The following is a 16298-nucleotide window of genomic DNA, read 5'->3' as shown; positions in this document are numbered from 1 at the left end:
CTGCTGATAAATGAGCTCCAAATGTTACTAAAAGTAAGGCTTCTCAGCAGGTCAGACAACCCCCTATATCAAGTACACATAAAGTCTGCTTTGCATCTACTAACTTAGAGTTGTTGTCCAGGTCCTGAGAGATGTCGTCCACCAGCTCACTCTCAGAAGACTCATGGGCCATAGACTTGTACAGTTTACAGGCCACAAGTGCCTTGGCCATGGTTTCCTCCCCTCGCTGCCAAAGGAAGAGTGCCATCTTTTGCCGTTTCATCAGCACAGCCCATACCATCAGTTCATGAAAGGGATACTGAAAGCGACTGACTTCTGGGTCATCCACATCAATATCGATCTCTTCCTCCTTTTTCTTCTTCTTTTTCTTCCCTTTGGTAGGAGGCTCATCATCCTGGAAAGAAAAAATTTTCCCATTAATTTTTAACAGCTTAGCTGACAATAGCACCATGCACAGAACAAGTACTGAGAGGACATATTAACAATTAAACTTCTAATCTGGTTTTGCTGTTTGCTACAATGAATGCCAGTAGCGATAAAACTGTGAAGAACATGTAACAGAGCATGCACTGGGCTAGCACACACAGCTTAATATTTTATTCAGAGAACCAATTCTTGCACACTTAATTTTAAGTCATCCAGCTTGGGTAAGTACAGTAGAACCCCCCTGAACTGAAGGCATCACTTTACACTGCATGGTAAGTAGATGTCTACCGCATGTGTAATTGCACAAGTTGATTTGCAATGAATTAGTATTTAATGAATTCCTTTGCATTGTCCACGGAGCTTTAACAAACCTGAACTCACTATGAATAAATTCCACTGTAATTTCTGATTTGATATGTCTGCATCTATTCCTGCAGGACAATGTGCGTATCTTGTGCATATCAAAGCATTTTCAGACTGACATGCAGGTGGGGAGTAGTAACATGCAAATGGAAAAGACAGGCAGATAGCGTCCTTAAGAACAGCAAGATACTAAAGGGAGTCTTCACCTTTGAATAAGAAATCTCCTCTTATGTATGTAGTGCAAATGGAAGATATAAGTATCCCATTTCTTAAAGGGACAGGGAGGATAGGCCATTACTACAGCAACCAGCATGGAAGTAACTGAAGGAAAGTACTGACAATGAAGCAGGATCCTGAGGGGAGAAAAGCCATGATTGGGAAAATTAGGATTTAAATAATGTAGGAAGAACATTGCATATATAGGTGTAGACAAGAGCTCATCATCATTACAGACTTGATTCCAGTCTCAGAAGTGGATTGCAATTAAAAGCAATTATCATCCTACAAAATTAGTTCCCGTTCAAGCAAGCTCAGCATCATGCACTATGTTTTGACAAAATATGATCTTAAATCCAAATTCAGGGCTTAGGCTCACAGCTCAGGTTTCCAAAGACGACTCTTCAGCTCAACAATTAAGTGTGCATTTTAATTCCAGCAGTTTTAAGAGCTGCAAGTGGTGACCTCTGTCTCCTATGGAAAATTCAGGGGTCATGGGACATAAAATCTCAAATGGAGGACCAAAAATTAGGTTCTCTCCACACAAGGAAAATCAAATGAAAACAAAATCCTGGACAAGAAAGACAAAAGTGCTAAGGGGTCTAAACTTTCTGTTTTAGAGCTTGCTAACACTGGAAATTAAAATAACCCAAATACTCGGAGTTGCATCAATTTACTGACCACTTGAGCAAAAGAAAGGTTAACTTTTCTGTTCACCTTTTCTTTCTCTTGGAAGAAAGGAGTGGGCTATACCCACTGTCAAGTGGAGAGGACACTTCCATTTGTGCCATATGAAACATTTCTCACTGAAAGAAATAGGAAAATAAAAATGCACTTTTGGAGACCACTAAGCAACCTATGCGTGATCAACACTGATTAAAAAGGGTTGCACCTCTGAGGGGCTGAGCTTTTAGCCTTGAGTCATTAGAAAACAGGAAGCTGATCAGAGAGATTAAGCATAACCTGGACTTTCTCTGTGGAGAAGAAAGCTGTCCATCTGCTTGGGCAAATAGAGGCTTTTGTGTGGGGGTGCAGTTCACATCAAATGTAACAGAAGCAACATGTACCTGTACTGTGTTTGAATACTATCACTACGCATTAGTAAAAGTGTACTTCGTAGAGAAATGCACCTATTTTCTTCATCTAAATGCTTTCCTGGTCTATATTAATACTTTTTTTTTCAGGAAGAAAAAGCAATTACCTCCAAAACAGAATGAGTTTTTAGGTATCATCCCAGACTGGTTTCTGATCAACTCAAAATTTCTACAGACACACAAGTAATTGAGGCAGGGGCTGGACACCAAAACTCTCTATTAGCTAAATTATTTATAAAGCATGGTGCCATCATGGTAGCAAGGATGTTTTACAATGGAGGACAGCACTTAACATGTCAGACTGCCTTGTTTTTTCACTCTAGTTAAATGTTTTCTCCATGATGAAGCCTCTTTTGTGCATGAATTGTTACTTCACGGTTAAAGGGGATTTGACCATAGACAGCACTGCTGGATAACGTTCCCCTTTCAATATCATCAGTGTTCACATCTGAATGATTAAATCTACAATATATTCCAACACAGAATTTGTTACTACATAATAGTGCTAAAAACTGCCTGAAGACTATTGAGCAAAGCAGGTCTCAAGACCCTATGGATAAAAAACATCAAAAGTATTTCATAGGCTGTTTGCAAAATGGAAGATGCTGTCAAGTTGAAATCTGACTTATAAGCCACAGTAATAGTGAGAAAGCTGAAAGCAAGAGCAGAACTGTACCAAAAAATGCTGTGATAAAAACAGTATTTTACAATAAATCCAACTTACCTCCATCCCTAGTAGTTTAAGAGCTTTTGGCTGAGTATTAAAAATAGAAAAGAAGTTCAGTTAGATGGGAGGGAAAAGTCAAAGACCAAACAATGCCAAAGAAAAGCACATTTTCATTTACAAGTGTACAGTACTTATTATTAAACTTATTATTCTGAATAATCGTACCAATAATGGCAAAACTAATTAATCTGCCTCTTAATTATATTTGCAGGATGGCAAAGGGTTTGAAAATATTTTCCCTTCTGCACCCGAGTGAAATATTTTGATTCAGATGGAAGAGTTAAATGAACCATTAAATAATATACTGCTTTGAGAATTACAATCACCACATGGTCACAAAAGCTTGGAGAAAAAAATAGTGCTTCTAAGTACACGCAGGGTAATGAAACCCATAGGAAACAGTAAAAATTATAATAGATCTTCAAACCTCTCACAATTTCCCATTTAATAAAGTCCTCTGTTCCACTGTGAAAACTCTGTTTTACATTTTATGTAAAAGGTTTATTTTTTTTGTTCCATCAGATAGTACTACACTCTATATGTACTACATATCAGCGACATAATACTTCAGCATTGAGTGGCTTTCTGACCATTTGTGGGGCTAGTTCCCTAGTGGGGGGCTTTCTGTAATTAGGCTAGGAAGCGTCACTTGACCTTCAAAGCTGAACCAACCAAATAAATAAACTAGCGAAGGAGATTATTCTATTTGCTTAGAACAGACTTTTTAACAAAGCAAGGGCGGTGCTCAGTATTCTCAGGATTGGTACAGAATTATGAAATGCTTTACTGAGATTGCAGCGGCTTCCCCAGGGTAAGATTTGTGCTCCGGGCAGTTCTTTACAGGACTTACTGTCCCAAGTTCATAGCTCTTAGGTATTCAGACTAAACTCTCTGCCTTACACAGGCTAAGGCTACTGTTGGTTATAATTACTCGATCAATAGGACAGGCTTGACCAATGCAGTTCACAGTTCTAAGACAGGTACAGCTTCAAGTAGGAATAAGTAAATATGCAAACACCGCAGTGAGAAATGCTTGGATTGTAAACTACTGAAACAGGAGGAAATTCACCTCCAGATCGATGTATTTACCACCTTTCGGGTCCTCCCATCCTTTAATATACATGTTTTACTGGTTCTTTATATAATTTCACTACCAGAGTTTCAATTTTAGTCCTGCAGCATTTCTTTAAAATTTAACATGCAATGTTTCACAAAGACAAAGAAATAGAGCATTACTTTTGTTTTGTTTTGTTTTACCATTAGCACAGTGACCACAGACTGAACTCATTCTTACCCTCTTTGGTCCAAATAAATTATTATAAAGAGTCCGAAAACTTTTTCGAGTATAGTTGCAGCGATAAGCTCCACCCATGAGATATTCAAGTACGAGACCAATATCTATTAGGCTGATATGATAATCTGGTGGAAGATTTCCCTACCAAAAAAGAAAAAAGAACCGAAATAAGGACTTCAGATAAGAAAGCATAACATACATTAAATTGCCTGGCTAGACATATAACGTCATGTTTAAATTGACACACGGGTATTATTTACAGCCACTGGTTTCAGTCTCTGAATATTTGTATGATATTAATGATAATCAATTCACATAACAAAAATTTGGTGGTGATGGATCTTTTTGTTGGCAGTATTTATAGCTGAGGACAGATTTTCATTTTATTTACTTGTATAATATGTCAGTGTCCATACAAGCCTGAGCAATTTGCAAGGTTTATATTAATGACATTAAATAGCTTTGTACTGATTATCATTAATCCAGTATAAAAGCATGACTTAACTTCATGGTGAATATCAGCCATACTTTACAATTTATGGAAACTGATATTGCATCATAATATTATCTACAGCATTAACACTACAATGCAGACTGTGATTTAGATTAATGTGCAGCCCAGAATCAAAGAAAAAGACAAACCATAATTTTCACCATTACACTTGTAACCTGGATACTGGTACTGACTCTGCTAGAATCGTAAGCTGAAAACTGTGCTGCTTTGTTCAAGCTATATCCTACAAAAATAACTGATTCTACAGCACCACTGAGCACTCGCTATGCTGAAACAACTATATCCTAAGCAAACACATCACCTCCATGTTAACCCAACCGAATCCCCGAGACTGCCGCTGAATGAGTGAGCCATGAAAATGCAATGAAAAGGAGGACAGACAGAAAGTAGAATGCAGAAGAGCGTTAGTAACATTCAAAAAGACAAACACTGAATGAGAAAAGCGTTAAACAATGAAGCAGATCAATATGAATTATACATTAACCCAGCACTGCATAATTCCCACATCTAAACCTCCTGGGAATAAATGGAGTTTTCTTTGCAAAAAGGAACACAGGCTGTTTCATGTGGCTGAATTTTACTGGATAAAAGCTCCAAACTTCAAAGTGAGCAAACACAACAAATCTAACAACGATCCTCTTCATGTATAGTGAACAAATTTACATGTAATAGAAACAAATGAGTAACAAATTTAGGACTTGTAGCACCGAGGAACAGAATTGATTTTCTGCCAGGTAAAAGTAGGATTAACAGAGAAAGGTAACTAAAAAACACAGAGAAACAAGCAAAAGGGAACAAATATTGTGGTCATAAGTGGGGCTTCCAGTTAACCTAGCAGGCCTTTCCTTCCTCCTTTGTAACACAGCATTGGGAGCTTCTTGTAGAGAAGAAAAAGTATCAACATAAACCTCAAATGATATATTACACTGCTAGGCGTTAAGCTCTCCTTTTTAAATTACTGTCATTGCAGTATGGCCATATGCAATTTGGACTGACGGCACTGGATGTCACATGAAGTAATTTACTTTCCTTTCCTGAACAGCTATTGTCTGATTTCAGATGTCTGCTTTCCCCCATACTATGCTTGTTTTTGCTCTTGACTCACATGGTCAATGTCATCATGCAAATGTAATGCTGCTGTTAGTTAAGCTTACCTTCTTCACATCTCTGACTAGCAAATGCAGTGTATTTGGTGGACCCAGTCTCTGAAAGAAAAATCATTCATATCCATTAGAGCTTCAGTTCTTCAGATTTTTTGCAAACACAAATGTAATTAACGACCTGGTGCTGTAAGCAGAACTTTAGGGAACCATGTGCTGCCATGCTCTGCAGGAGTGAAAGGAAGAAACTGGGCTATAATAACAAACACATTTCTGTCAAGAGTTGTAAAAACCCTTTCTTATAATCCTTTATGTGGTGACTCAAGTCACAGCAGTTTGTGGTATTGTCTGAACTTGTACTGGCTGCAGGAGCGATAAAGGGACTGGAGGACTAGGCTGATGTCCTGGGTCGTACGAATGCTCCCCTAGGCTCCCTGCCACTCAAATGATGGGAAGAAAACCGGTCTAGAAACTGTTATGTAGATAATAATTTGCTGTGGGTTGGGGAGAATTTGAATGAAAAAGCATGATGTTCTATGGCTTTGGGAAAAACATTTTGCTTTGCTGGGCCACAAGAAAAAGACTATACTGACTGCTGCAACGCGCCAAGAGTAAAAGTTGCTCTGTAAGCACTTTGCCAAATTTACAGGCTTATTTCAATAACATTAAAGTATACAGACTTGAAAAGTAATTGAGATTAAAAGTAAATGACCACTACTGCCTGGTATTAAATTTTTACTATCTACATTATTTCTTTAAGTGTTCTGAATGTGCATTTTAAATGTATCATTATATTTACATAACAAACTGCAATAGCTTCTGAAAGCCAATGCAGGTCTATTAATTAGGAATGTGTATATATAGGGAAACAATAGGACACTTTATGTAGTAGCAATGGCTCCCTTTACCGCTATCCAACATCTGTGTATTGTCAAGGCTCAGAGCTTTTTGGAAAAACAAGCATATCCCAGAAGGAGAAAAAGAAAAAAGGGTGCCCCTGTGAAATACAGTAGCAAAGATATCACAGGGCATTTTATTATTTCTGCTCACTCACGGTATTATAAAGTTCTTCCAGTCGAGGAATAGTGAGGAAGTGGTGCATGTTCACTCCATTCTCAATAAGCAGTTTCACAAAGTCCACTCGATCTAGAACCAGTGCATCCAGCATAGCCTGCTCCAGGGAATTCACCTGAATTGCACAATGGAGAATGGGAGACTACATGAGCACTGAAGAGTAGGTTGGCCAACAACCAGATACTTTTACTGAGGATATCCCAAATATGTTGGTCAATCTCTAAGTGAAAATGACATTTTGCCCATGTGTAAGTCAATAAAGATGGTAGAGTTTTCCGATGAGGTCTTGGGCAAGAGGAGAGCAGTGAAAGAAATGTTTAGCAATACAACTGAAGCTTTCAAGCATTTTGTTTAGCATTTTTAACGAAACCAGGTATACCATGCTTGCCAAGTTATATGAAAAAGAGATTTACTTGCTCAACATGGTAAGAACAAGTTAAAATTTAAGAAAAATATATGAAGAAGAAAAAAACCATATATGTTTATATGTTTAACCATATAAGAAAAAAACCATATATGTTTAAGAAGAGGTCGACATAATTTGCCCTGAAACCTGCACATGTATCATTCACTCAAACTGCTGCCTCACAGAAATATAATGCTGAAAGATTCAAATAATTTGTGAAGAAGCACTTCCTCTTCTTTCACGAGCTTAGCTTTGCCTTTGGAAAATGTTAGTCAGGAAGCCTAAAGGATCTTCTCTTAATAAGGTCTAAGGGGTTAAAACCCAGTAGAAGGCGGGGGGGGAGGAACCCCGTGAGCAGCAAAGCAGCAATCCCCTTGACACATGATCTTGAATCCAGACAACAGAAAAATCTAAACTCCTGCAGCTGGAAAATGAAGCACTTAAAAATGGAGATATTAAACAGCCTTCACTGGATAAATAACATGTATAAGGAAGGATGAAGATGTTCACTGGTGTTCTTATTTCCTTCTGACAAGTGTCGGGAAGAAGATGCAGAAGATAAGCACTGACTTGTACTGTTATGGTATGGCTGCGTGTGGTACACATGGGATGAGAGCAGGATTCCTGGCTCAAAGCCTGAAATCCTTGCAGAATCTACTGCTGACCTTGTAAGAATGTGCAAATGAGCGTTCTTTAGAATGAAATGTGTATTTGCTTTTTCTGTTTGTCTCCCAGCATGAAAGAAAAAAAAAAAACACAAAAAAGAATTATTCGACAACTTTAATACAAATAGTTTCATCTCACCCAGTTCAGGAGTTCAAGCTTTCTTGGGTCTGTTTCTTCTTCTGGCTCTTCTTTGCCTTTTCCTCCCTTTTTCTTCCCTTTTCCCTTCCCTCTGGCTGCTTTAGTCTGAGATGCTGGAGATTTCTTTTCCTTCTCAGGAGCTGCACCGTCAGGAGCTGTCAGGCTTCCTAAAGGCTATATTTAATGAGGCATTAGAAGTATTAGAAATCTAATTCATTGTACAGTGGCTATTTCATTGCTATTGAACTCACTCCCCAGTCAGCTAAAAACAGTCATTTCCTTAGGTATAAGGACCTTTTTGCAGAGCCGCAGCTTTACTCTTTTTTTTAAAGCTGTTACATCTAATGTAGTCAGTAACACTGAAAGTCAAAGTAGTGAAGTAGGTAGACTGTGGAGGATTTCTCTTGCAAAATAAAATCAGTGCAAGAGAAAATCAGAGAAGAGACACTATTCAATTTTGCGACATTTTAGTTTCTTTGCTCTCAATGAAAGTAATAGTTGTCAAAATAAATAGCAACAGGCAGGATAAGGAGTTGGACAGAAAGAGCTTAAGAAGAATCTTGTGTGACACCAAAGAGCACCCACACTGCAGAGGCAGGAAGGAGAGGAAAAAGAACCATGAACTGGTTCAGTGACATTCTGCAGACAGTATTTCTGTTTGTATCTCTTCAGACACATTCACTCTTTGCAGTGTCCTTCCCCCTTCCAACCTATCTACCCAAGACAGGCAGGCACACATGCAAAAAACTTGACAGTACTTGCCTGTGATTTAGAGGCTTAACTTGCTCCAGCTAATGCTTAGCTTAAATGCTTAAACCTCCACAAACGTGTAAACTGGATTACAACTACTCATGCTCTGCACAGAAAACTACCGAACCAAGCCTTCAACAAAGCTTGTTTTCTGTGATTTTGTTAATCTTAAAAAAACCCTTCTTTACCCAGCTACCATGAACCCATCCGTAAGCCTGGACAAATCCACACCTGCCATCTTACAGCATAGGCTAGAGGGAATCAATCTTCGCGAATCTGAAATGACAGTGAATTGCCGTGGGCTGAAACTGGTTGTTGCGGAGTATGAGTATGAAGCAGGCCAAAACAGTAGCTGGCTTCAGTCGCTAGGTGGTACCTCTGAATCTAACCACCATAATATGAAGATTGGAACATTCCATCCAAATAAATGTTTTATAGCAATAATATTTCATAATCTTCAGGATGTCCTCTCTGTATAAGCATTTTAATGAACCTTCAGTAGTGCAAACATCACATTACTATAAGTGAAGGAATAAAACAGCATATGCAGCAACATTGGTTTAAATTTCATTATACAGGCTTCCAAATGGAATAAATCCCACTGTTATGAACAGTATGCACATGAATAGTGTTCCGTTAAGTGTCATTTTATTGCATAGTTTTGGGAAAGATAACTAATTAAATAAAAATAAAAATTCTTGTACTTCATTCTTCCTGCCTCTTTTAGGTTGGTCTCCTCATGACACTTTACAGTAATTCAGCACCAAACGGTTCACACAGTAAAGGAAAAAGCATCAATACAGTGAGAAATGAAATGGCTTAAATAGGGAGATTTTAGTTACACAGATGAACAAAGGCACTGCGGTGTTTCACCACTGACTTTAACTAATGCAGGATCAAACGCCAATAATTTGAGAAAGAAAATCCAATTTCAGGACCAAAAGCTTTACTGTAGGTTTGCTGCTTGGTTAACTCTAAGCACTGGCTCTGCTTGCCAGTGGCCTGTTTTCTGCAATGATTTCTTCTGGTCATCAGGATTTTGCTCCATTAACCCAAACAGAGATTTTCACAGCTGTTAATAATGTGAGCAACGCAATCCCTTCTAAGGAGCTCCATGAATTTCCTTGCCGCATACTTTAATATGTAGCTGGGGATCTTGCCAGCTGCTAGCACATGTCAGTGACACAGTCTAGGCAACCCTAGTGCATCACAGAAGTTCACTGGGGATGACCAGAACTGCTGTTGTTCAGCTGTATGTAAGGCCATGGACTGTTTCCAGTAAGTGCCTTTCCCATCCCCCCCCCCTCAAATCCACAAGGAATCTTAAATAAGGTTATTTTTCTCCTTGTTATGAAATTGATTTTCTTTCTTTCACAGAGTTTAAATTACTGCTAAAGATTTGCAAATGGTAGTAGGAGAAAATTTCAAAACAAATAGGTCAGTCTTGATTTATACATCAGTTCATCAGAATGCAGTACTCTTTCCATGGTGTGAATATTCCACCACTTATTTTAAATTGTTAACAAACAATATGACTAGGAAAACTTTATCTTACTGGCCAGTGGTGTCCAAAGACAAAGATTTGGCTGCGTGCAATGTCTACACGATTCCAGGCCAAAGCCAAGCTGAGCTGGTCTGGAGCGGACGCGTTGGTACCTAAAGAGAAATACACAGATGTTTACTATTCCCTGCATGACGAAACAAGACTGGACAACCTTCTGTAATTCATTTGTCCAAGAATGAGAGAACAGCAAACCTGTCTCCATACCATACTACCATTAGAATTGTTCTTCCACAAAGCAGTGGATTCATCAAAACAGTTTATAGCATCTTCTATTTAACCCTATAATTCTAATTTTAAAAGTATTAACTGGGTTCTCTCCTTTTTTTCCTTACAGTTCCCACATTGACTTTATATTCTGATGCTAAAGATAGACATTTTAACTGTTCTAAGAGACTCCTCCTCTCAGCTCCTCTAGCTGAAGCTGTAGATATGAGAAGAGTAATTCCTCTATTTCTTAGCTTAGGGGACTCTGGTGATCCCATATTGAGCCTTTATCAACTAATGTATTCCTGCAGACATAAAACAGTTGTTTCAGCAACAAACTCCAAGTAAATATGGAACTGATCCTAACTTTTGCCCTAAGGCTTAAAGAGCACAATCTAAGATCTGGAAAAATCCAGATAGTCTTTTAATCTTCCCAACTTTTTTTCTATCTTGGTTAACATATGCTAGAACTGCAATAAAATGTGCTGAAGGATCAGTAGTATAGTTGTTGCAGCATTCCCATCCCAGGTTTTCAGGTGAGGAAACCACACAAAATTTTCAATCTGGATTTTATGCTTCAAGATAACCTAAGCCTTAAACTAAGCATGTTTGGGTTACTAGTTAAACAATCAAAAACTTCAAGCCCAAGAGAGAACCTCAGGCAGTCTATAGGACTGTCTTCTTGCGATCAATTTGTTCATGCTTCCTAATTGCTTGCAAAACCCACCTTTGAGGAGTGCGGTTAGGATAGACATCTCAATGTCCTGTTGCCCTTCAGAGCCCATGCGGAACACGGTAATCTAAAGGACAGCATAAAAACAAACACACAAAATTTTAACACATGAAAGAGAGAGACAAAACATGCAGACAAAAAATGAGCAGAGTGGTGAAGCTTTATTATTTCCTAAGAATTGAGATTTTTCAAAAAGTACAGTTCTACTAAATTTTTCTTTGAAATTTCTTTTTCATGAAAGCATTTAATTGAATAATTTCAAATAAAGTTATCCTAAAATATCCTTGAATTGGTGTGACAAACTAGACGAAATTTTTCACCAAACCCCTGAATTTTGAAAAGCAGTGACAGACTTGCCGTGCCAGACTGATTCTTTTTTGACAGTTCTTTTACTTTCCAGGTGAAGTGGCAGCTTGGAAATGGGAATGGAAATTACCTGAGATAACTTTAGCCCTTCACGCACTGATAACAAAGTCAACATGAAACCACACAATTTTTTAAGAAAAAGTTTCACATCATCTATTGGAGACAGTATAAAACTTGTGAAAACCAGAGTTCAGCATTTGTTTCCAAGGTGACCAAAGATAGAAAGTGTGGGCTCTGTGGAAGGAAAACTCGCTTAGCTGAAGAGGGCATGAAACATCATTTTTTCTAAAAACATAGAAAAAAAATCCCTCTTTTCTCAGCCTCATAAGAAAAATTTCATCTGTCATTCAAATAGTTTCTTTATAGCTGTTCCTGTTACAGGTGTCACTTTCTTAGTGATACAACTAGGCATCCTGAAGAATGAAACTGCCCCACATTTCATGCTTAAATTCAGTAGCAGTTTGGTTATCTGATTCCCTGTCCACGGTCTGAAGAGAAGGCTGTGGTAGTTCTCTCTTGGTTCTAATAGAAATATGCAACTTCAGCAAAAAAGATTAAAAAATACCAGCCATACCAGTTCCAGATGTAATTAAAAAAGAACCACAAAAAATCCATTATATTGTTTTGCAATTAAAACAGGCTGCTTAGGATTTGTATGAAAAAAAAAAAACCTCAAGGGAGAAGTCATAATTACAAAAATTCACTGAGTCAATGAGTCAAAGGAAAACACTCCAAGATTCATTTTGCCTGCAAAGGCACAGGGAGCACAATTTCAAGACACTGTTCGCAGACAACAGGTGTGAACGCTAAAGATTTTCTTTTTCTGAACACACTTTTCTCTGCAGCTGAGATATGGCAGACAGGCAGGAACCTGGCTGAGTGGTACCATACATAGAACAGGCCTGCAAAAAGCCACAATCACGCAAGACTGGGATCTTCAAGAACACTTAATGTTTCAGTTTCTTTTGAAAGACCAGAACAGCTCACTTTACTGGAATGAAAGACTGTTAAAAAGTAACTACAACAGAAGACCAAAGCTGTACCGATGCACTCCGTGTGCTTATGGCTCTGGGGAACCCTTTCTTCAATTATTTTTCCTCTACTTTGTGCAGATGATTGTGCTTTTGGTTCATTCATCTCAGTGTCTCAGTTTGCCTTGCAGAAGCTCTTGAAAAAAAGACTCCTATCGACTTAAACAGGAAAGGAATCTGCAATTGGTTTTAGAGGCTTTCCAGAAGACAAAATCCCTTTCTTGGCCTATGCTCATGAACAAATGATTGTGTACATTTATGGAGCTACAGCGAAAGAAAAAAAAACCCAACCCAAACAGTTAAACTAAAACCCTGGGAGAATGGCAATTGAAAGTACTCTATAAAGTTTGGTCACAGAAATTATCTTTGTGAACTACTTTTAGAACACTTACAAGTTCTTTTTTTTTCATGCACTCCATAAGGATGACGAACAGTTGGTGAGCTTGATTCCTGTTGTAGTTAAAGGTTTTCTGGATGGTAACTAGAAGCTGGTCCCTAAGGGATTCACTTATTATCCTAAATGAAAAATGAGACATAAAAGAAGACATTGCTAGAATTACTATATATTCAGAAGGCCTGCTGTTTGAGAAACAGTTTTTCATCCACCTGTGTAATACCTTTATTTTGAAAATAAATGAAAACACACAGCATCTTTGCATTCAGTGCAGGTCAGGAGTTCATGAAAAGTTCACAGTAATCAGGAAATTTCTGCCCAGGCTGGTTCTTATGCATCTCAGTACCTCAGCATAGATTTGAAAACTGGCAGGGAACTTGAACTATTCTCTCTCCCTGGAATATAATGCAGTAGATCTTACTCCTGTTACACATTACAAATACACTTTTGTTAAGAAGTTCAGTCCTCAGGATTTCAGTAGTTCACCATACAGGACCCCCACCTTTGCCTCTAAATGTTGCAAGGCCCTTAGCATATAGCTGAAAAACCACAATTATTTCATGCTACTGATCTATCACCTCAGTTATCTTGGTTATTGTCTTAAACAGAGGATTTGAATTGCTAGCCTATCTGAAACCTTGTAATACCCAACTGAGAAACACGCCAACCAAAAGACAATTAAAGAAATCTGATCAAAAACATTCTAGAAAGGTCAGACATGTTTGATCTCTTAAAGCACGCTGAGAAAGAGCCCTTCAGTCTTCAACCGTATTTTCAGATGATGGCAAACGCTACCAGCAAGCATTCAAAGCAGTGAGACAGCTGAGCCTGCAGTAAAAGTTCATTGTGAGAAAATGATTCTTTTAGACAGCAGGGCTGACAAGAAGTTCTCATTATAGACCTGCCTTACCAGATGAACACATTTACCTCATCATAATTATTGGAGAGGAAAATTGGACACATATGCACTGGGAGAGAAAGTCACGCAGATCTCAGACAGACTGATCCTGAGAAGCTCCTTCAACTACCTATGAGCTGATAGGAAGGATAAGTAAGAAAGGAAGGAAAAAAACCACAAAAAGGGGGAGGAAAGTTTGATCTAAGCTAAGAAGTCTCGGTTGACAGAAAAGAAATTTGCCAAATCATAAATACTGTCAGTAAGAGTAAATATGTACTATGTATAAAATCAAAACAATCCAGCATCAGAGCTGCTCTCCCTATTCAGCAAATAACATCTGCACTGTTTGACAATACTACTTGTCTGCTTAAGATTTAATCCAAGCTAAGCTACAACTTCAGTCAAGGAAACAGGCATTTCTCATACCCTAATCAAGACAATATACTAGGTTTTTGCCTGAATCTAGCTACTAAAGATAAAACACTCTGCTTCCACTTGGAGTATTTGTCAGGACAGATCTTTTAACTCTGCAGAGCAGATGAGCTTTACGCTGCTGGTATAGGCTTTGTATCTTTAAACTATCCATTTCTACCAACCACATGGCAGACAACCGGCCATAAAAATAACAGATTCCAGAAAACTTTGGATTAGGAGTGACTTCAACAGATTCATTTGGGCAATGGATAGGAGGGCTGTGGAGCACAATGCTCCAGACATCATCCTCCACTCTGTTCACGATGTCAGACAGCACTGCCCTGAAGAACCATCACAGATGTAAAACACAGCATGCAAACGGAAGGAAGCCCAGCATTTTTTCAGCTGGCCTGGCACTCTTGGAAAATGAAGCTCATTCACACAAGACACTAGAATCAGCCAGTACAAATTTTGCAAATACATGCAGTAATTAACCTCAGCCCTGGCCTCAGAAAAAGTGTAATTCTTGTGAATCACTTATTTCTTGTTTCTAACGCTCCCAACCCAGGACCAAGTATAAGGCAGCAAACTTCGATGGAGCACGTATGACAGCATGCTGCAGAGAGCAAACTTATTTCAATGGGCCAGCAAATACATTCAAAATGGTAACAATTTCTACTCATTAATGCCAGGGCTAAGATAAAACAGGCAACGAAAGTTGACTGACAGCAGAATTCTTCTGTTAGTAGCATTTTGTTCCCAAGGTGTTTTCTTTAATGAAAGCAAGGCATATAGTAGTACATTGTCGTCCCGAGAAAGACCCAGCTTTGGTGAAGGTCTCAGAATCTTACCCTCCTTCTTCTGAATATTTGTGTGCGAATGACAGAATATCTGATGCTCGTCCACTACCATCACATATCACAACAGGCAAAGGGGGTTCTTCTCGTAGACACTCCAAGACAATGGAGATGACATTGGGACCCCCTTCCACTATGAGCCCAACTACAGGAACACCTTGTCCCAGCCCTGCAAAAAACAGAAGAACAGAAACAAAAGAAGTGTTACTCAAACTTAGTTGAAGAGGTTGGGATATTATGAGTGGATGTCATTCCTGTGTAACAGCATCACAGACCAGAGCAGCTAGGAAATCACGGCCATTTCATGGCCAACACCAGGACAAATGTCTATATGCTGTTTCATAGCCCCAAAAGGAAAAGAATAGATATCTCTCTGTCCTTGGTTTTGCATCAGCTCCATACCAATCATTTATTCACTCAGGGTCGGTGAACTGTTTGTAATCCCTTTCAACAGTCACCACGTACAGATAAAACAGGTAACATGATTCTCCTATTACTTCATTAGCACCACTGTTACTTGGATGCCTCCCAGGTACGGTATCTTTGATGCTTTAACTCTTCATTGGTTACCTACAGGAAGTCTTCAGTGAGGTGATATACACCTATGCTTTCTCTTAACATAAAAAATATGAAATTAATGTGTTTATCATGAGGCTGAAATGGCTGGCCGATGGAAGAGACGACAGCTGAGCATCCCTTTGCTGTCCCTGCCTCACTGTGATCTCCAGGCATAGGATGACAAAGGGAAGCCCACAGGTCACACGGTCTCAGTAGCCTTGGTCACAAGATACTTGGGAAAATGAAGAGCAAAACGTTACTTGAAGGCTGACTAATCCCACTATTGTAAGTGTTTGAATTCAGTTCTTAATCTGTAAAATGACCAGCATTTTATAAAGAAGATGCACATTTTTGTACAGCTGAGAATGCATGAAAGAGTTTGTGTTTTCACCCTTTGTTCCTCTCGGAAGAACTGGAACACCGTGTACAATAACAGCAGAAGCTTCCTGGTATCCTCCTGTCAGTATACCCCAGCTCTAATAAAGAGGAGTCACAGAGCATGGGCCGGCCT

The 16298-nt window shown here is 38.7% G+C and overlaps 1 protein-coding gene across 1 annotated transcript in view; it reads right to left on the bottom strand.

The window, feature by feature from the left end:
• TRPM1 (transient receptor potential cation channel, subfamily M, member 1) overlaps positions 1-16298 on the bottom strand; it is a 41240-nt gene that overhangs the window by 17769 nt on the left and 7173 nt on the right. Inside the window, exons 7-16 of the mRNA XM_010134553.1 lie at positions 15224-15398; positions 13059-13182; positions 11264-11336; positions 10324-10424; positions 8019-8192; positions 6789-6923; positions 5789-5839; positions 4121-4261; positions 2824-2853; positions 105-394 (exon numbers count right to left, since the gene is read on the bottom strand). Of these exons, the coding sequence (XP_010132855.1) occupies positions 105-394; positions 2824-2853; positions 4121-4261; positions 5789-5839; positions 6789-6923; positions 8019-8192; positions 10324-10424; positions 11264-11336; positions 13059-13182; positions 15224-15398 (1294 nt within the window). The remainder of the gene's footprint in view (positions 1-104; positions 395-2823; positions 2854-4120; positions 4262-5788; positions 5840-6788; positions 6924-8018; positions 8193-10323; positions 10425-11263; positions 11337-13058; positions 13183-15223; positions 15399-16298) is intronic.

This window comes from Buceros rhinoceros, unplaced genomic scaffold (genome assembly GCF_000710305.1).
Source record: "Buceros rhinoceros silvestris isolate BGI_N320 unplaced genomic scaffold, ASM71030v1 scaffold9034, whole genome shotgun sequence".
Lineage (NCBI taxonomy): Eukaryota > Metazoa > Chordata > Aves > Bucerotiformes > Bucerotidae > Buceros > Buceros rhinoceros.
Note: the sequence above shows the minus strand (reverse complement) of the source record. Positions and strands in the feature narration are given on the sequence as shown.